This window comes from Odocoileus virginianus, chromosome 14 (assembly GCF_023699985.2).
Source record: "Odocoileus virginianus isolate 20LAN1187 ecotype Illinois chromosome 14, Ovbor_1.2, whole genome shotgun sequence".
In the NCBI taxonomy this organism is placed as follows: Eukaryota; Metazoa; Chordata; class Mammalia; order Artiodactyla; family Cervidae; genus Odocoileus; species Odocoileus virginianus.
The window spans coordinates 8,659,518-8,683,285 of record NC_069687.1 but is presented as its reverse complement, the minus strand read 5'-3'; the positions used below and the strand labels follow the sequence as shown (position 1 = coordinate 8,683,285).

Here is a 23,768-nt window from a genome sequence, read left to right as displayed (position 1 = left end):
CACCCTTTCAGTTTACCTGTTGGGTCTTCCCACCTCATGGAAAGCCAGCACCAAGGACATGGAGGGGTGGATATTAGAAACACTGGTTGAAGGACGTCCCCCATGGCCCAGTGGCTAAGACTCTGCACTCCCAATGCAGGGGGCCCGGGTTCCATCCCTGGCCAGGGAGCTAGATCCCACATGCTGCAACTAAGACCCAGGGCAGCCAAATATATAAACAAATAATTTTAAAAAGAAAAGAAATTCTGGTTGATGTGGGAGAAGTCGAGAGGGACAGAAGTGCGAGGCCAGGAGGGTGGGCCTGAGCCCGGGGCAGGAAGACCAGCTGAGATGCCCTTGCCCTCTTAGTTCTAGGGCTCAGGCCCCAAAAAGGGGGTTAATTATATTTTTGCAGCCCACCTCATGGGCTTCCGGAGAGAATCCACGTTAATAACCAAGGAGGATGAACTCTACAGAGGGAGTTTTCATTAGCGAGCGTCTGCACCACTTTCATTCCAAACGCTAAGGCACAGAGCCTCGGGCCGAACGAGAGCTTCAGGGATCTTTGAAAATGTTTATGTCTTGAAAAAAAACATGATAGGCTGCAGATTATGGAAATAGCAATAGCAAAATCAAATTCCACAAATGATTAATTTATAAATACATTCTTCATTAACTGTTAAATCGAGTAAACATCAAAATCTCACTGCATTTGAAAACTGTAAAGATAGATTTTCTCATGTCACAAGAATTCACAAGTATGCCACTGACTGCCAGGAAATAACGGCTAATCACAAATTAAATGAGTGACTTAGAGCAAAATCTTTTGTTTGTGTGTTTGTGTGTGTGGCCACATGGCTTGTAGAATCTCAGTTCTGAGACCAGAGATTGGACCCAGGCCGCAGCAGTGAAAGCCCAGAACCCCAACCACTAGGCTACCAGGGAACTCCTGAAGCTCAATCATTTTAAGAACAAAATCACTGGTCCTGCCCAGTGAACTCCATCCTGTCAGGGGATGGTCTATTTCCAGAATCATTGCTACTTTCACCTTTTTCTCTTTCTTACACATCATGAATACCAACCGGAAAAAAAAAACAAAAAAAAAACAACACCTCAGTTTCTTTAAAGCTGAAAAAAACAGAAGCTGACAATAGATCGAAAATCCATTCATCTGCCAGTTGCATTGCAGGGACGTGGTGTTTTCAATGGGACAGCCAGTTCCTAAGACCAAAGTCACCTTTGGCTAATTTGCATTTGTGGCTTTTCCAATCCTGTTTTCCCCCAACCCACCCCTGTGCCATCAAGGGAGAGTAGGTACTTTCCAAACCCACAGCGCACAAATGCCAGGGATTGTTGTTTTTAATGCTGTGCATTGGTGCTCAGTTGTGTCTGACTCTCTGTGACCTCATGGACTATAGTTCACCAGGCTCCTCTGTCCATGGATTCTCCAGGCAAGAAGACTGGAGTGGGTTGCCAGGCCCTCCCCCAGGGGATTTTCCCAACCCAGGGATCGAATCCAGGTCTCCTGTGCCTCCTGCATTGGCAGGAGGATTCTCTACCACTTGACCTACCTGGGAAGCCCTTTGAATGCTGAGTCTCCATCAATGTCAAAGTCTCTTTCCTAAGTGACTTTACGCAGAAACGTCTCTGTCTCTCAAGGAGATAAATCCACTTGGGGTCACCTGCGCCCTCCCCTCAGCCCCCCACAGTCCGGGCTCTCCTGGATGCCACCCCAGGCTCCCACAGAAAAGAGGAACTGGTCTCTGTCTAGGGTTCCTCTGTTCAGAATTCCAGTCGCTTGAACGGTTTATTTTATCCAGCATGTTGATTAGTTAATGGTACTTGCAGTGAAGCTTGTAGTTATTAATTAAACCATCTGAGTGAGCCCTCCGAAGACTGAACAATCTGACTGGAAGCCAAGCTTCCTCCAGCAAGTTTAAAAACAGAAAAAAACTGCAGGGCACGCAGGAGAACAAGGGTGGCTCAGCTGTGCCATAGGAAGGGCCCACGTCCCCACGAGGACAGAGGTGAGCTGAGGCCCCTGTCTGGAGGCTTGGGAGCTGGCTGCTGAGGAGCGGATGATCCAGGGTGGACACACAGTGGCACACGCCTGGACTGGGTGCTGGAACATGACACTGAGGCACTCTGGCAAAAGCAGGACAGAAAAGTGCCCTCCCTTCGTGCGTGCAAAGTCACTCAGTCGTGTCTGACTCTTCTCGACACTACGGACTATAACCCACCAGGCTCCTCTGTCCAAGGGATTCTCCAGGCGAGAATACTGGAGTGGGTTGCCATTTCACTTAGACAAAGGCAAACGAATGTTTCTGGGTCACGTTCTTTCTGTTTGAATTATAGGACCCTGACAGAGCCCTAAATCAGACCAAAACAATTTTGGGGACAGAACATGTTTGAGGGAATGCCACTTACAAATCCACAACAAGGTTATTCCTAAGGAAGAGCTGCTCTTTAAGACCAGGGATAAACCCCAGAGCCCGTTCGCCAGTGGGATGGTCTACGGGAACCCACGTTGCCACGGGAATTAACACTTCATGCCATGTCACCCCTCCCCGCACACATGTACAAACAGCCTCCCCCACCTTCAACATCCCCACCAGAAGGTTCACTTGTTACAACCCAGCCACCTACACTGACACACACCCAGGGGACAGAGCGAACCTTAGATCCCCTGGAGGAGGAAATGGCAACCACTCCAGTATTCATTCTTGCCTGGAAAATTGCATGGGCAGAGGAGCCTGGCGGGCTACAGTCCATGGGGCCACACTTCCCTGCCCATTGTGGTGCGTCCCCTGCACACATTTGATCACTCCACGTGATTTACCACTGCACTGAGCCACAACCTCAGGGGTCTTTCTGCTTATCCCCATGCATGGAGAGTTTATAACTAGAAGGGAAAAAATATTTTAATTCCTTGGGGCAAACTTTAAGAAGATGCAAAGCAGCTCCAAAAATTGTGAAAGCTTTTAAAACGCCAACTTTGGTGAGTTTCTTGTAATTTTATGAACAAACTCTCTATATTGTTCACTGGGAGGGTGACCAAAGTCCAGGCAAAAGATCATCTCAAACACAGTAGGTTCGTGTCCAGATGAAAAAGCATACTTTACCCCTTTGCAAAAAATGACATGCTTTTTGAGCTAACAATTGGGTCTCCTAAAACTTTGGGTTTTCACGAATATTTGAACACCGGTAAAATTGACTACTAGCATGGTAGCACATTTTCGGAGAACCAACAAGCCAAACCATTCCCCAGGTCTCAGAAGAAAGATCTGAGATGTATTCACTGGCACTGTCATTTTGAAGATTTTATATGAAGACAGCAAAGAAAGACTCTCAGCTGCTTGTCTCTGTGCAGTGGACCAAGTGTTGATCCAAGCTGATGGCCCCGTCTGCCTCCCATCCGTGGACGCTCTCCCGGCCAGCGAGTCCCCGGGGCCCTCCTGTCACAGAGAAGATCCAGCTTCAGCACAAGACGCTCCTCCCAGGGAGCCCAGGTGTGCTGGCCAGCGAGCAGAGGGCCTCTGCCTTCCCGTGCTCAGGAGTTCTGCAAGAAGAGGTACGGCTGATCTGACCCTGCCCCTCCCCCTCCCTACTCTGCAGCCTCTAGATTGCTTTCCTCAGGTCATTTCTCTGCTATGAATGTGTTGCAATTAAGGTTCTTAGGAGAATGCAGAGAAGAACAATCACTAAATGTTGTTGTTGTTCAGCCGCTAAGTCGTGTCCGACTCTACCACCCCATGGACTGCAGTACTCCAGGCTTCCCTGTCCTTCACTATCTCCTGGAGCTTGCTAAAACACATGCCCATTCAGTCAGTGATGCCATCTCACCCTCTCGCCCTGTCACCCCCTTCTTCTCCTGCTCTCAATCTTTCCCAGCATCAGTGAAGTGAAAGTCGTTCAGTTGTGTCCAACTCTTTGCGACCCCATGGACTTTACAGTTCATGGAATTCTCCAGGCCAGAATACTGGAGTGGGTAGCCTTCCCCTTCTCCAGGGGATCTTCCCAACCCAGGGATTGAACCAGGGGTCTCCTGCGTTACAGGCAGATTCTTTATAAGCTGAGCCACAAGGGAAGCCCAAGAATACTGGAGTGGGTAGCCTATGCCCTCTCCAGTGGATCTTCCCAACCCAGGAATCGAACCAGGGGTCTCCGGCATTGCAGGCAGATTCTTTACCAACTGAGCTATTAGGGAAGCCCTTCCCAGCATCAGGGTCTTCTCCAGTGAGTTGTCTCTTCGTATCAGGTGGCCAAAATATTAGAGCTTCAGCTTCAGCATCAGTCCTTCCAATGAATATTCAGGACTGATTTCCTTTAGGATTGACCAGTTGGATCTCCATGCAGTCCAAGGGACTCTGAAGAGTCTTCTCCAACACCACAGTTCAAAAGCATCAATTCTTCGGTGCTCAGTCTTCTTTGTGGTCTGACTCTCACATCTGTACATGACTACTAGAAAAACCATAGCTTTCACTATATGGACCTTTGTCAGCAAAGTGATGTCTCTACTTTTGAATATGCTGTGTAGGTCGGTCATAGCTTTCCTTCTAAGGAGGAAGCATCTTTTAATCACTAAATAGGGCCCCATGATGCATTGGTCACATTCCATCACAAGAAAAACTCACACTACATACATACGTGGTTAATGACAGGTTGTATTTGGTGTCAAGGTTTTGAAAGGCACTATTTTGACATTAAAATGTGTTCTTCTCTGTATTAATGGCCTGTCTTCTGAGTTTTCTTCTCAAGGCTTTCTAAATTTTCCTCTTTAGAATGAAGAAATCTGAAAGACCTATCATACCATTCTTTCTAGCAGCTCTAAATGGAAAACAGACAAAGATGCCCATTAGTAATCTCTTACCACACATCATACTGTTTCTATGCAATATAGCATAATTTAGCTTTACCTTAAAAATTGACTGTGGTCTCAAATCAGTAGTTCTTACCTCTAAAAATAAAGCACTCTATTTTCTTACATTGAAAAATGCATATATATTTCTAGGTGAAAAAAGATTAGTACTAGGTTTAAAATTTTTTCTCTATTGACAACTCAAATTTTAGTCACTAGTATAATATGAGGATCTTTCTAGTATTTTAAAAGTTGATCCAGCAGAGCTCAAAGGAGTGTCTTAAGTCTATTAAGCTTTGGCACTGACAACGTCTTTTGACTTTTCTCCTTATCTACAGATAGTTTTATTTCTTAAAAGATGTGAACGTTAGTAAATTCCTACTGGCATCTTAGATGTAAAAATACTGAACTGGAACACCATTCATTTTCCATGTCAGTGGGATCATAAGAACTGCCTTGAGGGCTCATGTTTAAAAGCAACAGGAACACAAGTTAGTGGTTCTGAAACATACTTTACCATAAAAAGGAACCACCTCTTATGGGCCCAGGGGAATGACACCTGAAAGAGCCTCCCATTGGAGTCACCTGGTGATGGAGAGTGGACGTCTCCCTGAACACCTGCCCTTCTGGATTCAGGGACCTCCCACCACATGAGCTCACTGCTTAGGCAGCTAGAATCTGGTTACTGTCTGTGTAACTGTAAACACCCACCTCCTCCCACCTTGCAGCCGCAGTTAAATGCCCTTTCCCTGTAATTTCAAGCTGGGCAAACATGCATTTCTGTTGGGACGTTTTAAGCCTGACGGGTGCACCAGACATCCTGAGGGGAGGTCCAGTAGGCCCTCCTCATCGAAGTATGGAGCTGGGGGCCAACGCCAGACAGAACCCACAGGCAACTCGAGCCTAGAGGAGCCCAGACACCTGGGATGGAGGGCCGGGCCCGGGGAGGGAGGCACGGGAGGAGTCCAGTCAGTGTGGGAGCAGGCGAGGGGAAGCCCCCGGGGCCTGGTTGGAATGGAAATCCCGCATCAGAGTGGACTGGAAAATGACTGGCTGAGGCGACAGGAACAGAGTCCTGGGAGGAGAGAGGGACAGAGGGCTGGCAGCTTCCAGGAGGAGGCAGAGGTTTTCAAGTTGGAGGATGGGGCGGGGGGGGGGGGACTGGGACCACAAGGGTCTGGGACTCAGCTGGTGGCTGGCGGGGGGAGGGGACTTCAGAGGGAGGCAGCTATCCCACCACCCGCCTTCTTAGGCAGAGTGTCAAACGGTTCAAAAACCAGGGCGTGTTCAAAAGGAGGAGTTCCTTTCTCAACAATGAAGCACAGAAATGGGTCCCTGCACATGGGGGGAGTCCCCACTCCCCGCGTGAGTGATGAGCGACCCCGTGCACCCCTCCTCATTGGGGGGGGGAAGGAGTGGAGGGGGCGGGTAGGGAGTGCGATTCTGAAGGACGGAGGAGAGGAAGGGGTTTCAAGGGCTCCAGGTGAGGGCTGTGGAGGGGCCAGGGTCCCCTTAGGGGAGGAGGGGAGGGGCCAGGTTCGGAGCCCCCCAGATGGGTTGGGGGGCAGGGGGAGGGGACGAGAGCCTGGGAGGTGGGGACGGGCCTGCCGGGGGCGGGCTCCCGGGGGCCGGGCAGCGGGGCTGACACGGTCATTGTCACCGTCAGCGGCTCCATCGCCCTGCTGTCTTGCGGTCTATCACCACCACAAAAACACGCGCGCGCGCACCGCCACTACGTCCCGGCATGGCACGTGTGGCTCTCCGCAAACCTGTCCTGTGGCTCCAGGTGGCGGGTGTGGGGGCTCGGACGACTGGGCAGGGGCGCCTGAGGGCCTGGGGAGCGGCCCCGCTGTTTCGAGGCCCGCGAGCCTCACCTTTCCCACCCGCAGAGGGGCAGAGCTGACACCTGGGGCGGAGCCGACATCTGGGGGCGGGGCCGACACCTGGGGCGGGGCCGACACCTGGGGGCGGGTGGGGAGTGGGGTGCGCGGGGTCGCTCCCCACTGCTGCTCACTCACGCGGGGAGTCTGGACTCCCTCCACCTGCGGGGACCCATTTCTGTGTTGCATTGGCGAGAAACGAACTCTACCTTTTCAACGCGACCTGGTGTTAAACCATCGGGCATCCGGTGCCTAAGAAGGCCCAGGCGGGATGTGAAGTCTGCGCGCTGAGCGGCCCCCCGCCCGGCCTCCTCCCACCGCCGAGCCACACCTGACGCCTCGGGGCTGGGGGCTCGGCGTGAGCTCCTTCCTTCCTGTCGAAGGCCCGATCGGTCGGTCGTCTGAGAGCCGAGAGCCCCGGCGCGCACACTTACACGTTCTCCTTCAGCGAGGAGAGGTAGGACTCGGTGTCCGACGCAGTGATGTCCGAGTCGAGCCCGGACAGGTAGCGGTAGACGTAGGAGAAGATCCCGAAAGGAATGCGCGCGGGCCCGCCCTCGGGGTCCTCGGTCAGGATCTCGCACAGGTGCTTCATCGCAGTGTTCAGTGACTGGAAACGGCAGAGAGCAGGCGGGGAAACAGTTACCGCTGGGATGCGCTAAGACGGTCAGCAAAGACGGCCGCCGACAGACACCTGGGTACAGCCTACAGAAGTTCTCCCCCAAGTATGTTCTCGGTCTAAATTGAACTACGGGGAATTTACAGTTGCCACAAGAAAGAAAAACTGTTGATCGGGATGTAATTGGCCTGAAAAAGAGTTTGATTTCCAGATTCTCTCATGTTAAATGGGAATGACTCTCACAGAGACAAGAGAAAGCCTCGATCTTGTTGACGACACACAAGGCAACACAGAATCCACAGAACTCCGGCCCCACAAAATACCTTGGGACAGAGCACACTGTCCCGAACTAGGCCACCAGTGGGGTGGGTGGGCAGGGCTGGCAGGGCCCCGAGCAGGCTGGGGGCAGCAGCAAACCTGGGTGCGTCACCCCCTCAACACCACCATCCGCCGGCATCCTTGACTTTCAGCCAGAACTCCTCCCCACCCACACGTGGCACAAGCTTCCAGAACATTCCAGAGCATGCTGACCCCACCCTACACCTTCCAGGTACGAGGGCATGAGGGTCTGGGGAGCCCTGGCCAGTGTCAAACAAATACCCGGAAAGGCCCATAGAGGCGAAGGCTGGTCTTAGTACTTGATTAAAATTAGCACTAGTCTTAAATCTTTACCAACTGAGCTATCAAGGAAGCCCATAGCTCAGTTGGTAAAGATTTAAGCCTAGTGCTAATTTAATCAAGTACTAAGACCAACGTTCGCCTCCATGGGCCTTCCCATAGAGAAGCAGAGACATTACTTTGCCAACAAAGGTCCGTCTGGTCAAGGCTATGGTTTTTCCATTGGTCATGTATGGATGTGAGAGTTGGACTGTGAAGAAAGCTGAGTCCCAAAAAATTGATGCTTTTGAGCTGTGGTGTTGGAGAAGACTCTTGGGAGTCCCTTGGACTGCAAGGAGATCCAACCAGTCCATCCTAAAGGAGATCAGTCCTGGGTGTTCATTGGAAGGACTGATGTTGAAGCTGAAACTCCAATACTTATGGCCACCTGATGCAAAGAACTGCTCCTTGGAAAAGACCCTGATGCTGGGAAAGACTGAAGGTGGGAGGAGCAGGGGACGACATGGTATGAGATGGTTGGATGGCATCACTGACTCAATGGACATGAGTTTGAGTAAACTCCGGGAGCTGGTGATGGACAGGGAGGCCTGGCATGCTGCAGTCCATGGGGTCACAAAGAGTCAAACACGACTGAGTGACTGAACTGAAGGCTTAAATCCCCAGCAGTTTTGCGAGATGGTAGGAAATCAGCCTCGGTGGGAGTGTCTTCGCCACGTTCATGGCCCTTGTCCTGCCCTCAGGGAGCCAACCTCTGACATGGAGGGCTGCCGCGGCAATGGTGGGGCCTACAGAGCGCAGGCGGCGAGCCTCTGAGACAGACCAGAGCCCTCCAGGGCAGCTCCTGAGGGGATGAAACGTGGGCTGTGCTCACGAGGAAGAGAGAGCCAGGAAAGCCCGGGGGGCCGGCTGCGGAGGACAGTCCCCCAAGGTGGGGGCGAGGCAGCAGGTGGAGGGGAGGTCACAGGTAGACTCAATGGACCAAAGCAGCAGCCATGTGGAAGTGAGCCCCACGGCTCAGGGGTACACAGAGAGCCGAGGCCAGGCCTTGACACAGTCGTTATCCGGCCGCCTCTGGTCAGGAGCCTGGGCCCAGCCAGCTGGCTCCTCTGAGGCTCCAGTGGGGTGGCGGCTGGGGTCTGCTTCTCACCCAGAGGCTCGACTACTGGGGCACCCACTACCAGCCTCCCGAGGGGGTGGGCAGAACTCACTTCCTGAGGCTGTGAGATTGCGAGGGGGCCTGGCCTCTGGCCAGCTGCTGGCCGGAGCCCCCCTGAGCTCTGACAGGCTGCTGCGGTCCCCTGATACCGCGTGGTCCTCTCACTACATGGCAGCATCTTCAAGCACCAGGGGCTGGACCAGATTCTCATGGTAAACATCAGAGAGAAATCAGTGGTGCTTCCCGCAGCAGGAGGAGCAAGGCAGGGGCCTCGAAATGAGGTTCCTGCCCAGAAACTGCTAACAGCAGGCAACGCTACACAGCAGGAATCCCCTGAGAGATGGACTGGGCATCTCACTCCTCATGGTGACCATGTGAGATGAGGTCGGGGGGTCCAGAGAGGCCGGGTCACTCACCCAGGTGAGCCAGCTGGGATGGGAATCCCACAGTCGGCACCCTGAGCCCAGCCCAGACCAGCACATCCCACCACTGGACTGGCTCGGGGAGCAGGTGGTAGGGGGGTGACATGTGCCTGCCAGGGGTGCGCCTGGACCACAGACGCACACTGCCCCTGCCAGCTGCTGGGACTCGGGGCATCTGCAAACGACTGTCCACCCCCACCCCGACCAACGCCCTGCTGAGATGGGATGCAGGGGGTGAGCGGACAACCCCATAGTCCTGACGTGAGCCCAGCTCTGGGGGCGAGGGGATGCTCTAGTTAAAAAAAAGGGTGGCATTCGCTTGTTCATTTTGCAGGGACCACTGCACACACCGTCTCTCCGAAAAACTGTCCCCAGGGAGGACTGGGTGAACAGAGTTGTGTACTTTACAGGTTCCCAGCTTGAAACGTCTCAGAGACACATTGGTCTGTTAGATCCTGCTGTTCCAGCCCGAACAGCAGATGACAGTCATCGAAGCAGGGCTGGGGGCCTCTGGCAGGGCTGAGGGGTGGAGGAAGCTGGCAAGGAGCCAGAGCAGAAGCTCTTCTTCATGACTGTTGCTCTGGCACTTCCGAGGAAGAGGTATTTTAGGAAAAAAAAATCCATCCAAACATGCTGGCATCACTTCCCCCCAAAGATGCGATGACATTACCGGTGCTAACGTTTCCGACACAGAGACTCACAGCAGTTTTTATATCCCGAAGGACTCGTTAGGCAACTTGTTTGGCTCAGGAACTCTGTTCCCTACAACAGTTCTCTCACTCTAACAGTCGTGGGTCCTAAGGCTACTTGCTTGCCAGCTACAAAGACCCCTCTCCCGGGCAAGCGACCCCGCTAACCCACTGCTCGTTACTCTCTGGCTGGTGGTTGGTCCAGGAGGCGGCGGCTGCAGTGTTGCCAGCCCCGCGTGCATGCCTGAAAGTATCAGTTGCTCAGTCGTGTCCGACTCTTTGTGATCCAGTGGACTGTAACCCTCCAGGCTCCTCTGTCCATGGAATTTTCCAGGCAAGAATACTGGAGTGAGCTGCCAATTCCCTTCTCCAGCAGATTTTCCCGACCCAGGGATCAAACCTGCGGTTCTAACATCAGCGTTGGCAGGTGGATTCTTCACCATCTGAGCCACCAGGGGAGCCCATGCATGCCGGAGCCGCATCTCAGATGCGAGCGGAGATGCAGGAGAGACCTGGCCTCCCAAGCGTGTGCAGTGCTGGTCCGGTGGGGCCCTCCAGTCTCCGAGTTCCCGCTGCGGTCCTGACGACACTGCGAGCCACCTCACCGCCCTCACGACACCTTTCAGCTGCAGCGGATGAACGTGGGCCACACTCTGCCTGACCCTTTGAACACAGTCAGGACACAGTACGGGGACACTCACTCCTGCTCGGTGGCCGGAGCTCCGGGGGGGACACCCGACTCAATGTCGGGCAGCAGCACTGACCCCCAGATCTCATTTTTAAAGAAGCACCACCCCCCCGTTTCACTTCCTTTCCTCACAAGCTTCCTCATTTACAGCGCGGGCCTGGGGCTCGTGGCCAGCACCACGTTCTCGGACGTGAGTGAAGCCAGTGCCTTGGGCTGAAGGGGCAGAGGGGCCAGCACGCCCAGCATCCGCTGATCCCACCGCCCCCAGCCCCACAGAGCGGACGCTCAGCCGGGGCGCAATGGGTAGGGGCAGGTAAGCAAGGGGCCCGCGGGCAGCTGTCTCCTCGCTGGGAGGCAGTTAGTACACGAGCCGCGGCCCGAGGCGCACACGCAGGGGTGAGCATCTCCGGACAGGCTTGCGGGGCCCCACTGGGAACCTGAACCAGGGGAGAGCGCAGCCTGGAGGGGACCAGACACCACCTCCAGCACCCAGGGCCCCGCGGTGCTGAGAGACAGCAGGGCCCATGGGCGGCCCGCAGCTGGGCGGGGTGGGGGTGAGACCTCCAGGGTGAGCGCTGTGGGCAGGCTGGCACACAGGTTTCAGGGAGCCGATCATCTTAGGGCAGGGCTTCCCTAGGGGCTCAGACGGCAGAGCATCTGCCTGCAATGCGGGAGACCCGGGTTCGATCCCTAGGTTGGGAAGATCCCCTGGAGAAGGAAATGGCAACCCACTCCAGTACTCTCGCCTGGAGAATCCCATGGATGGAGCAGCCTGGTGGGCTACAGTCCATGGGGTCCAAAGAGTCAGATATGACTGAGCAACTTCAGTTTCTTTCTTCTTTTAATTTTAAGGGTATAAAATGGTATCACAGGGAAGGCCGAGGAGCTGTCACTCTCTGGGGTATGTCCCAGCTTGTGCGCGGCACTCTGCCTGGGCTACAGATCGTCACAGGGGTCCCTCCACCCCCTGTGTCCACCAGGAGCGGCGCCTCTGGAGCCCGTGGTCTGGGTTCGAGTCCCGCCCCACCACCTCTCCCCGCCGCTGGGAGCCGCTCCACTCAGCCCTCCAGCCCACGGGTTCCGAGATCAGGACTTTCCTCAGAGGGCTGCTCGGAGGATTAAAGAGAAAACAGACAAGGGCTCCAAACATTCCCACACCTGGTGAGAACCCTGGAAACGACAGCCATCCATAAGCAATGCGTTCCGATGACACATGTGTATGTGCAGCTGCACACACAGAGGGACACTCCCATGAATGAGGAAGTTCAAAAGCTTTCCAAAGATGAGCCAGAGTTGGGCGAGCAGTTTGTCGGTACAGACTTTCTCCGCCCTGTGTGGGGCAGCGAAGAAGGTGGACTTGGTCCACGACTGTTTTGCTGTCATGATTCAGTCCCTCGGTCGTGTCCCACTTTGTGACCCCATGGACGGCAGCATGCCAGGCCTCCCTGTCCAGCACCAACTCCCGGAGTTTACTCAAACTCATGTACATCGAGTTGGTGATGCCATCCAACCATCTCATCCTCTGTCGTCCCCTTCTCCTCCTGCCTTCAATCTTTCCCAGCATCAAGGTCTTTTCAAATGAGTCAGTTTTTCGCATCAGGTGACCAAAGTATTGGAGTTTCAGCTTCAGCATCAGTCCTTCCAATGAGTATTCGGGATTGACTGCTTTGATCTCCTTGCTGTCCAAGGGACTCTTAAGAGTCTTCTCCAGACCACAAGTTTGAAAGCATCAATTCTTCAGTGCTCAGTCTTCCTTATGGTCCACTTTCAACTTTTTCATGTTATAAAAAAGATCTCCATACTTAAAAAAAAAAACCAAACAGATGAAAACTGTCGATCTACCTCTTAGAGCACTGATGGGGCAGCAGAAATGTAAGGTGAAGGTCACAACGCAGACCTGTAGTCGTCTCAACCAGCAAGCATGCACCTTGGGAGACAGGCACCCTGCCACGGCCGAGGTTCCTGGGGCAGAGCCCGCTGACGCTCTTGCTCCCGTGCTCCACCCCAAATCACATCTGAAGCTTCCACTCAAGAACCAGAGCAGCACTTGGGGCTCGGAGGATATACCAGATGTCGTCCCGTGGGGCGTGGGGTGTCGAGATCCCCTGGCACTCAGAGCAAAGCCCACAACAAGTTGCAATCGACAAACATCCAGGGAAGGAATGAGACTTATGGCTCAGAAATCTCAGAGGAGGTTCCAGTCTTTGCAGAGGACTCAACCCATCCAACTAGAGAGACTCCAAAGACAACCTGAAGAGCCACAAGCCACGAGATGCCATGCGTGGAGCAGCCAGAGTCGCTGTATCACAGCGACCAGATTCCAGCTTCACGGCAGTCCTGCGTGCGGAGAAGTGGACAGCAGTGATCCATGAGAAATTCCTCCTTCTCATCTCGCTTCAGTTCTTCACTGGCTCCTTTCTGAGCGTTTCCTTCTTCGAAGCATAAAGACAAGTACTAAGGTGCCAATCTGCATGAAGGGCTGTCTCCAGGAAGTCACAGTGCCAGGCTCCTGGGGCATCTCCAAGCTGTCCTGCCAACACGGGCAGTGGTGGGTCAACAGAGCACGTGTCCCCTTGGGCCTGGCCCATCCCAGCCCCTGTGGACCCACAGCTAGCCCTGCCCTGGGTTTTTTTTTTTTTGGGGGGGGTGGCAGGTCAGGATGGAGCGGGCACCCCAGGCTCTGAACTCTTCCTGGCAGAGGAGCAGGGGACGTTCACACTTGAACCCCCTCCCCAGGGTCGGCTCCCTGCAGAGAAAGAGGAGAGAGTCTACGGGCCCGCAGCAAAGAGTCCGGGCCGAGGCAGCTTAGTCAGGGGCCAATGCCAGATCCCCTTCGGGCTGACGGGCGGAGTGACGTTAGGGGAAGAAACGAGAAGCGAGTGTGATCTTTCCCTGTCACTTGCCCAGGCTTCAGTCCAGAAGGGAAGCTCCATCCTTAACAAATGTCTCCATCTAGCGTCACGTCCCACACACAGCTAAGAGGCCTCCTCTTAGAAAACACTAGCTGGTCAGGTTTGAAATTGAGCGCCTGATTCTCCTGATTCGGGAGGGAGGACTTACAAAGATGGATCCCCCCAAAAGATGAAATATTCTGATTTCCCATATTTATAAAAATCTAAGCCTCACAAACCAAGTTTAGAGGAATAAACCATCAAATCAAATATTAGGTATTCATTTTCTATTATTAAAATCTCCCTTTGCCGGAGCTCCAGAAGAACAAAGCCACATAAAATTTCCTCCAGGAACTAAATGCATCTTTGTCCTTCTCAGTGACCCCCCCTGTGATGCTCCTCAGTGTCCCTGGAGCCCAGAGCGAGGCAGCAACTGGGTCTGGGTGGTCCAGCCCGGGGCTGGCGGGAAATGCCACCTGTGGGCAGGAGCAACACGGAAGGGAGCAGCCAGCCTGACCCTCAGCTTCTCTGGGGTTCCTGAGTTTCTCGCTGGGGCCATGAACAGAGGTGGTAAAGTACACGATATTCACAGAGCAGGCACCACACGGCAGAGGAGGGTGAATGAACCACAGCGTCTATAGCCAGGCTGATGAATCAAGAGAAATCGAATTTGGAATCAAAGAAAAGTTCCAGAAGATTCAGTTCAGTTCAGTTCAGTTGCTCAGTCGTGTCGACTTTTTGTGACCCCATGAATCGCAGCACGCCAGGCCTCCCTGTCCATCACCAACTCCCGGAGTTTACCCAAACTCGTGTCCATTGAGTCGGTGATGCCACCAGCCATCTCATCCTCTGTCGTCCCCTTCTCCTCCTGCCCCCAATCCCTCCCAGCATCACGGTCTTTTCCAATGAGTCACCTCTTCACATCAGGTGGCCAAAGTACTGGAGTTTCAACTTCAGCATCAGTCCTTCCAATGAACACCCAGGACTGATCTCCTTTAGGATGGACTTGTTGGATCTCCTTGCAGTCCAAGGGACTCTCAAGAGTCTTCTCCAACACCACAGTTCAAAAGCATCAATTCTTCTGCGCTCAGCTTTCTTCACAGTCCAGCTCTCACATCCATATACATGACCACTGGAAAAACCATGGCCTTGACTAGATTAGTGACAACCTAAAGTTAAAACCAGCTAAAATTAAATCGAGTGTTTCTTGGGGGTTCATACATGCTCAGCGGGAAGCAGAAGCTCAGGGCAGCTGATGCTTGACGCGGTGGCGGTGGGTGGGGCACAGTGCGGGGATGGGATGGGAGGTTAGCTGAAGGCAGTTAGCTGTTAGTGGTCCTGTGAGGTAGTATCAAACAAAGTAATTCTAAAGAGTTAAAATGGAATCAAGGAGGCTTGCGCGGGGACCCAAGATGAGGGTGCCCCATGAAGCGAGGACTAAGGATTAGCCAGGTATGTGCTCTGGGGTCCATAGACTGAAGGGACGGGGGGTCGCACGCTTGGTCTCAGCGGTAAAGGGAGCTGGCTCTTTTCTCAGTCCTTTTCTTCACACACTAACGCAGACCCTCTCCCAGGACTTGCCTCCTGTGTCTCACAGGGCAACTCAAATTCTAGAGCTGAAGGCAGGCTCTAGATTTGCAGCCCCTCCCCACCACACCCACCGCCCTTCTCAATTCACAGACTGAAGGGAAGTCTGTGTCTTCGGTCCTAAACCCGTATGGGCTATACTTCTCAACATTAGCGAGGTATCTGCTGTAAGTTACTAATAAACGATTTTAACTAAAACAGAAGATAATTTTATTCCTTTTTGCACAGGAGGGAAGTCTATCAATTTGTCAAATGACGTGTAGTTTAATAAAAAGTCATCGATGCATTCTCTGCTCAACACACTTTCACGGTATCTACATGTTTTGTCTACTGTTAACATCTTTTATGTTGAGGCACTCATAAGTATTTAACTTCTGTAAGTTAAAGTAACTACCAGCCTAAAATATAATAAGCATCTGAAAAAATATTGCCTAAGACAAAACGACTAAAGTCATGAGAGTTACTAAAGTGATGAGAGTGTCCTTACAGTTACTGAAACACCTAAATTATTTGGACGGCAGGCCCATGATGACTCAGAACTATTAATAGGCTATTTATAGGTACATACCCCACCAAGCATGCTGCATCCAAGCGCTAAAAATTTTATCCACTCGATTTTATCTTCGCAAGGATCCAGCTGTAGGAGAGCTCTGAATTTTTCTATGGGCAGGCACAAGTTTTTCCATTTCTGCTCCAGATCTGCTATGTCCACATATTCCTTGTGGCTACACTATTTGGAAAACACAGTATGATATGATCAATGTTACGTTGAAGACCCAAGAAATAACACAATGCTTGTGAAGATTTAAACAGAGTACCCGTCCCCATTCAAAGATGAACTCTGAATTCACTACACCGTTAGCCCACTGCTAGGGGCAGGGAGCGGGTTGGGGTCGTGTGTGTGTATGTGTGTGTCGTGGGAGCTGGGGTACATGAGCAGGGAAGCGGGGGGGACTGTGAACTACAGACTGGAAACAAGTTACTTCTTAAGAGAAAAAAAGGACTGTGGAGCGAACATGGCATAATGTCATGACTTACTGAAATGGGCACGCGGACACGGGGTGCCCGATTCTCTACTATCTGTCTGCAACACTTCACAACACAAATAAACTTCAACAGACCAAATGAAATCCAACTCCACAACATGCTAACAGTTAAATGGGAGAAATTTTAACGCTGAGAATAAAAGTATTCCTTCTACTATTTTAAGACAACTTGATGAAAATGGGTGACTTCTGTGATATGTAGCAGTATTCCACGTGGAAGACGTTTGAGGAAATTTCTCAAATTTGTCTTTGCCCAAACTACCCTCCCTTTCAGTGGTTAAGCAAGAGCGCCATGGGAGAATCCCGTGTGTAGAAGTTACTGCACCCTGGTCAGGAACACAGAACTTCAAGATGAATAATGGGGACAAGCCACTTTAAAACTCAGGGCTCTTATTACTGATCTCAGTTTTGGTAATATGGCCTGATCATTCCGATAAAATACACTTTCTATGAACTCTCCAAGTGAGTCAGTGGGTCTCAAGGGCTTTCAGGAGGGCTGGAAACCAGATATCCCTTCAGATGAAGAAGGTGGAGGATTATCATATTTAGCATAGTTTTTATAAATACGTATTTCAAGAAGGATCTTACAACCCCCATGTCTGAAATGCCATATTTTCAAACCTCTCATTTCAGTCCAGCAGCCTCTTGCATCTTAATGCAAGTACTTAAAAAAAAGTGTATGTCTATATAATCATGAACAGCAATCTTGGGTTCTTTAAACCAGAGGAAGGTCACTGAATTTAAGATTCCTTCCTTGAGTAAACCTCAAAGGTCCCCCGCAGGGGACACAGGACTGTGGATGGATGACCATGGAGACCCTGCAGCTTTATCTCAGGCTCAGCTGACTGATCACAGACTCTGATACCTGCTTGTGTAAAACTTTGAGGAGCCCTTGAGTCAGGCCTGTGTCTGTTTTCTGAGTGGCCACGGGCATTTCGATTCTGTCCTTCACGGGCAGTGGATCTCCTCTTGACAAAGCTGAGAAATACCTGAAACAACAACAGACATCGCTGAAGCTTCACTGACACACGCTGCTGTTCAATCGCTCAGCAGTGTCTGACTCTTTGCAACCCGATGAACTGTAGCCCACCAGGCTCCTCTTGTCTGTGGGATTCTCCAGGCAAGAATGCTGGAATGGGTTGCCACTTTCTTCTCCAGTGGATCTTCCCGACCCAGGGATTGAACCCATGTCTCCTGCGTTGGCAGGTGGATTCACTGACACAGCCCCAAATTCAGGCACTTTCATCAGCGACCCCAGAGGGAGACAGTGACGAGGGAGGACTGGGCTGCGGCCCCTGGCCTGGGCTCCCCTCCTGACTCCTCCACTCAGCTCTCAGACTTCACCTTCTCCTGTGCCTCAGTTTCGCTGTCTGCACAATGGGGACAGTGGCAGCTCCAGACTCAGGGACCCCCTGTCTGACACACCTGGGGGGCTCCAGTAACACGTGCTACTTTTATCAAGCAATCACCCATCCAGGTCCAGAGACGTTGCCAGAGGAGGTGGAGGTCAGGGCCCCACATGAATCTGAGTGCAAGGTCACGCGCAAGGTCATGCCACTTTGACAGTTCCAGACTTGGCCCTGCTGCTTTTTGAGGGGCAGGATTTCAAGCATCTCTGCCTATTCAGGACTGAGACCCCCTGGAGCACGGAATTCACCTGATTGGCTGAGTCAGGTGCCAACATTCCTACCCTTCACTTTTCCTGCTTGGTACTTTTTTTTCCCCTTAATTGTTCCTTTCTGGGACGTGGATATGGCCGCTAATCCTGGGACCAAGCAGGGCATGGAGACAGTTTGGGGCAACAACTCAGAAGGGGGTGCACATCTGGTTTCTGGAGGGAGGGGGAGGGGTGTTATGTGGGGTCTCTGCAAAACTTTCCCCACTGGGGCACATGTCAGTGGAGACCGGCTCCTGAAACAACGACATTTGCTGCCCATGTCACTCTCCCACCATCAAAGAAATGACATATCCAGGAAAATAAAACACTAAACCATCCAGGGTCACAGGAAATAATGTAAAAGATATGAAAAACTGTGCTTACCCAAGAGGAAATGTGGAGAGAAGGGATAAACTGGGAGACTGGGAAACTGGAGATAAAGTGGGAGACATACACCCACTACTGTATAAAAATACACGTAACCAACAAGGACCAACTGTATATGTATAGCCCAGGGAACTCTACTCAACATCCTCTAATAAGCTACGGGGTAGAGGGGGCTTCCCTGGTGGCTCAGATGATAAAGAATCTGCCTGCAATGCAGGAGACCTGGGTTCGATCCCTGGGTTGGGAAGATCCTCTGGACAAGGCAATGGCTACCCACAACAGTGTTCTTGCCTGGAGGATCCCATGGACAGAGAAACCTGGCGGCTATATAGTCCATGGGTCACAAAGAACTGGACATGACTGAGCGACTGATACATATACACACACACATATGGGTAAAGAATCCTGAAAAAAAAAATGGATATATGTATAACTGAATCACTTTGCTATATAGTCAAAACTAGTAAAGCATTGTAAATAAACTCTACTCCAATAAAAAAAATTTTAATATATGAATAATTAGAAACATCTCAGAACATGTAACAAAGTGTAGGTAAAAGACACTCACCAGACTAAATTTTACATCTCAGTCCCTTTTTCTCTCTCCACCCCTCAAATTCAATTTTGTTTTCATGCTTTTAAGACAAATCCAGTCATGTTTTGTTAACTTGATGGTTTGAGGGAAAGTTAAAGGCAGGCAGGTGTGAATTAGACAAATGTGGATCTGAAGACCTAAAGGGCCAGGCTGGGGAAGGGTGCTTCACTTGGCCATGTTAATCCTAACTGGGGTTTTCACCTATTGTCACCCTGCTTATTTCACTTATATGCAGAGTACATCATGAGAAATGATGGGCTGGATGAAGCACAAGCTGGAAAGAAGGCTGCAGGGAGAAATGTCAATAACCTCAGATATGCAGATGACACCACCCTTATGGCAGAAAGTGAAGAAGAACTAAAGAGCCTCTTGATGAAAGTGAAAAAAGAGAGTGAAAAAGTTGGCTTAAAACTCAACACTCAAAAAACTAAGATCATGACATCCGGTCCTGTCACTTCATGGCAAATAGATGGGGAAACAATGGAAACAGTGACAGACTTCATTTTTTTGGGCTCCAAAATCACTGTGGACGGTGACTGCAGCCAAGAAATTAAAAGATGCTTGCTCCTTGGAAGAAAAGCTATGATCAAACTAGACAGCATATTAAAAAGCAGAGACAAAAGCAAAACAAAACAAAACCAAAAAAAAGCAGAGACATTACTTTGCCGACAAAGGTTTGCATAGTCAAAGCTATGGTTTTTCCAATGGTCATGTACAGATGTGAGAGTTGGACCATAAAGAAGGCTGAGCACCAAAGAATTGATGCTTTTGAACTGTGGTGTTGGAGAAGACTCTTGAGAGTCCCTTGGACTGCAAAGAGATCCAACCAGTCCATCCTAAAGGAGATCAGTTCTGAATATTCATTGGAAGGACTGATGCTGAAGCTGAGACTCCAATACTTTGGCCACCTGACAGAAAGAGCCGACTCATTGGAAAAGACCCTGATGCTGGGAAAGACTCAAGGCGGGAGAAGGGGACGACAGAGGATGAGATGGTTGGATGGCATCACTGACTCGATGAACATGAGTTTGAGCAAACCCTGTGAGACAGTGAAGGACAGGGAGGCCCGGCGTGCTGCAGTCCATGGGGTCACAAAGAGTCGGACACAACTGAGCAACTGAACAGCAGCAACCCAGACTGCCCCTCATCAGCCATCTGAGCAGCGCCCAGTCTTGGGGCGGCCTCTAGAGCAGGGCCCCCTCCCCAAGAGGCACGGACAGTGCCTGGAGGCCCCGCTGGCTTCCTCATCCAGGGCTGGCTGGTGCTGCTGGCGCCTGGTGGGTGCAGGCCACCAGGCTGTTAAGGGCCCTACAGTGCACTGGACACCCTCACACTCCCCTAAAGAGCTGCTGGGGGCTGCAAGCAAGAAATTAAAACATGCTGCTCTTCGGAAGAAAAGCTGTGACCAACCTAGACAGCATGTTAAAAAACAGCACTTTGCCCACAAAGGTTTGTATAGTCGGAGCTATGGTATAGTCAAGGCATCATCAGAGCCAGGGCGGAGGCGGCCTGCTTGAGGGGCCAGGCCAATTTATGTCACATGCACAGAAGGCGCACGTGAGCAAAAGCCTTTAGGGCTCAGTGACGTAATAAGGCACAGCCAATGGGCTGGGGAGTCACAGCAGAGGCTGGGAGCCAGGCCGGCCCTCGGCCTCCTGACAACCTCGGTTGACAAGAACCCTCCCGGGAGTGCCTGCTACAGCCTTCCACGCAAAGTCACTTCCATGCACTTCCTGGCTCCCTGCTTGGTTTCTGGTTGTTTTCCCTTCCTATGTCTTTGCGTCATAGGCTATTTCCTCTCCTGCCTTGTCTTAACCCCAATCGCTAGAAAATCTTTCAAAGCCCACTTCACGTTCTTCTGAGCAACGTCTCTGCATAACAGATTCTGTTCTGAGCGAGCAGAGACACGTGAACAATGCCTGCTTTTTCTCCTCAACTCCAAAATTGTTCTTAAGATGAAATTAGCTGCATGGAACATTCAGAAGGTTCTTGATTAAGCCTTTTCAATTAAAGTGAAGCTTAAAAGAGTTGCCTCTAAAGTGTTACCAAATATAACATTCCAAGGGGAAAAAAAACAAGATTAAATCTTGGAAGGTTTGGTAAAGTACAAATAAACTCTTTTGAAACAGCAGTATCTTTTATTTAGGCTTGAATAATGGTTAAAACCAGAGGCCACAGACTTCCTTGGTGGTGGCCCAGTGGGTGGGAATCTGCCTGCCGATGCAGGAGACACGGGTTCAGTCCTGGGTCCAGGAAGATCCCACATGCCACAGAGCAACTAAGCCCATGTACAACTACTGAGCCCATATTCTACAGCCCAGGAGCCCTGGAAACCACAACTACTGAGCCCAAATGCTGCAACTACTGAAGCCTGTGTGCCCCAGAGCCTGTGCTCTGCGACAAGCGAAGCCACCCCCATGAGAAGCCCGAGCAGAGCAACTAGAGTAACTTCAGCTCTCCACAGCCAGGGAAAGCCAGGGTACAGCAACACACTCAGCATAACTAAAAAGAAAAAAAAAAAGCAGATAAATAAAATGAATTATCAAAGAAACAAACAAACCCAGAGACCACAATTTGGGGCAAGAACCTTGAGAGAGTCTTTCAGAAGCATGTGTCAGAGGTGCTGGTTAACCAGCAGCCACGTCTGGTAGGTGCGGTGAGGGCCCCAAAGATACCCTGGCCCTGATCCTGGAAGCTGTGGATCTTATTTTACATGGCAACAGGGAGTTTGCATGTATTTTGAGCAAATACATGCTCAAATTTTGCATGCATTTTGAGCAAATATATGTATTTGAGAGGCGATTTTGAGTTGGGAACACCATCCAGGACTATCTGGATGGTTCCTAAATGCAATCACAAGTGTCCCTAGAGGAGGGAGGCAGAGGTACCCATGAGAACGCCACAGTGCTGGTGATGGAGGAAGGGCCCAGGAGCCCAACAACACAAGGAATGCAGCTCCAGAAGCTGGGAAAGGCAAGGGGTGGGGCCGGATTCTCCCTGGCGTCTCCAGAGAGGAAGTGAAAGTGAAAGTCACTCAGTCATGTCTGACTCTTTGCGACCCCATGGACTATACAGTCCATGATCTCCAGGCCAGAATACTGGAGTGGGTAACCTTTCCCTTCTCCAGGGGATCTTCCCAACAACCCAGGGATCCAACCCAGGTCTCCCGCATTGCAGGCGGATTCTTTACCAGCTGAGAGCAAAGCCCAGGCAATATCCTGAGTGTAGCCTGGTGAAACTGATTTTGGACTTTTGGCTTCCAGAACTGTAAGAACAGAGATGTTTGTTGTTTTAAGCCCTCACATTTGGTGGTTACCTGTTACAGCCATCCTAGTAATATATCACTTTGGCCATACAATTTATAGAGAAGTTCAGCAAAATTTGACACACTTTCTCTCTCTCTCTCTCACACACACACACACACAAGGCCTGTTGACTTGTGACTTTAAAAGTATTGATAATCTGTTCCTGGAAATGGTTAGAATGCTTGCTGCAAGAAACTGTGAAGTCTCTGGTGCTGTGAACTATGATGGACAGAGTTTAACCTTATAGCATTCTTGGGATATTTAACTGGAGCCAGTCCCTCTGGTTCCAACAAACTCAACAAGTACCTAATTCTGGAGGATTCTCTGGTGATAAGGAACATGAGCATAAGATTTCTCTTTGTAAAATCATTTCACAAGTAAAACAAAGGGACTGTGACAGTTTGACTTTTATAACACAATGCAAAAACTTTTTATCCCGTGTTACTGCTTTACAAATTTCAGTCTACCTGCATAAACACCACTCTCCAAGAATGGAGGTGTCACTGCTTCATAGATAAATGGGCATTGTGCAGTAATTTCTCGTCTCATGGTCAATAATGCATGATGTTTCCTAGACAGATACTTAGGTGTAGATGCCACCGATGCTAACTGAGTTCTGTGTCCTGAGGGCTGGACCACTGGTCCAGGCACGACTGGACATGCCGATGGGCCGGCTCTTGCAGGTGCTGGCCCAAGGGGGGCTTACCCCGCGGACCACTGGAGCACGTCGGCGGGCTGGGTGCGGATCGCAGCCTTGGTGAACTGCTTCAGGATGTCCGGCAGTTCGGGGGGGATGTGGATCTGCTGCGAGCAGAACATGGTGTCGGGAAGCGGCATCGCTCTCAGCAGACCAGAACCAAGCTGGAAGAACCAAGGTGTGCTGCGGAGGGGGAAGGGGGAGAGGAAGGGCGGATCGGTCAGCCTGGAGCGCGCGGGAGACGCGCCTGCCAAGGGGCTCCGGGGCCGGGGTCCCAGGTCCCGAGTGTAGAGCCTGGCCGGGGCCGGGGGTCTGGGGCAGGTCGGGGCCCCGGAGTTAAATTGGGCCAGGCCAGGCCGTTAGTGTCTCCCCGGGTTTGGAGTGGCGCCCCGATGGGGGTGGGGGTGGGGGTGGGGTCTCAGATTTGGAGGGGAGCCAAGGGGCCGGCGTCCCGAGGTGCGGGCGGCGGAAACGGCTCTTACCGCTCCTCCACAGGCTCCTCTGAAAACAAGGACCAACCGCCCTTCTAGCAACAGCCCAGAAGCTGCAACCCAGCGTTATTGTCGCGCACCGGTAACCAGGCAACCGAGACGCTCGCTCGGGCTCCGCCCCTCTGGGTCGCGCAGGCGCACACGCCTCGAGCCAGGCTTATCGGCCGCTTGTGCGAGTCTGGGCTGGGGTATCGGGGGAGCAG

General features: G+C 51.6%; 1 protein-coding gene across 1 annotated transcript; it reads right to left on the bottom strand.

The window, feature by feature from the left end:
- Positions 1-4,623: 4,623 nt before the first annotated feature.
- Positions 4,624-23,662, bottom strand: ROPN1L (rhophilin associated tail protein 1 like). Its single transcript, XM_020914166.2, has 6 exons — positions 23,557-23,662; positions 23,084-23,257; positions 17,299-17,422; positions 15,956-16,117; positions 7,152-7,327; positions 4,624-4,806 (listed from the first exon to the last, which is right to left on the bottom strand). Exons 2-6 carry the CDS (start codon positions 23,212-23,214, stop codon positions 4,743-4,745), a joined length of 657 nt encoding a protein of 218 aa, XP_020769825.1. The 5' UTR covers positions 23,215-23,257; positions 23,557-23,662; the 3' UTR covers positions 4,624-4,742.
- Between the last annotated feature and the right edge of the window lie 106 nt (positions 23,663-23,768).

Bases quoted from the DNA above. Each gene is read 5' to 3' on its own strand.
- ROPN1L (XM_020914166.2), bottom strand. From the start codon at position 23,214: ATGCCGCTTCCCGACACCATGTTCTGCTCGCAGCAGATCCACATCCCC. The intron at 7,328-15,955 runs GTATGTACCTAT...TGCCGTTTCCAG, and splicing joins GATGCAGCATGCTTGGTGGG to TCACTGAACACTGCGATGAA. The intron at 4,807-7,151 runs GTAAGTGTGCGC...TTTTCCATTTAG, and splicing joins TCCTCGCTGAAGGAGAACGT to AGCTGCTAGAAAGAATGGTA.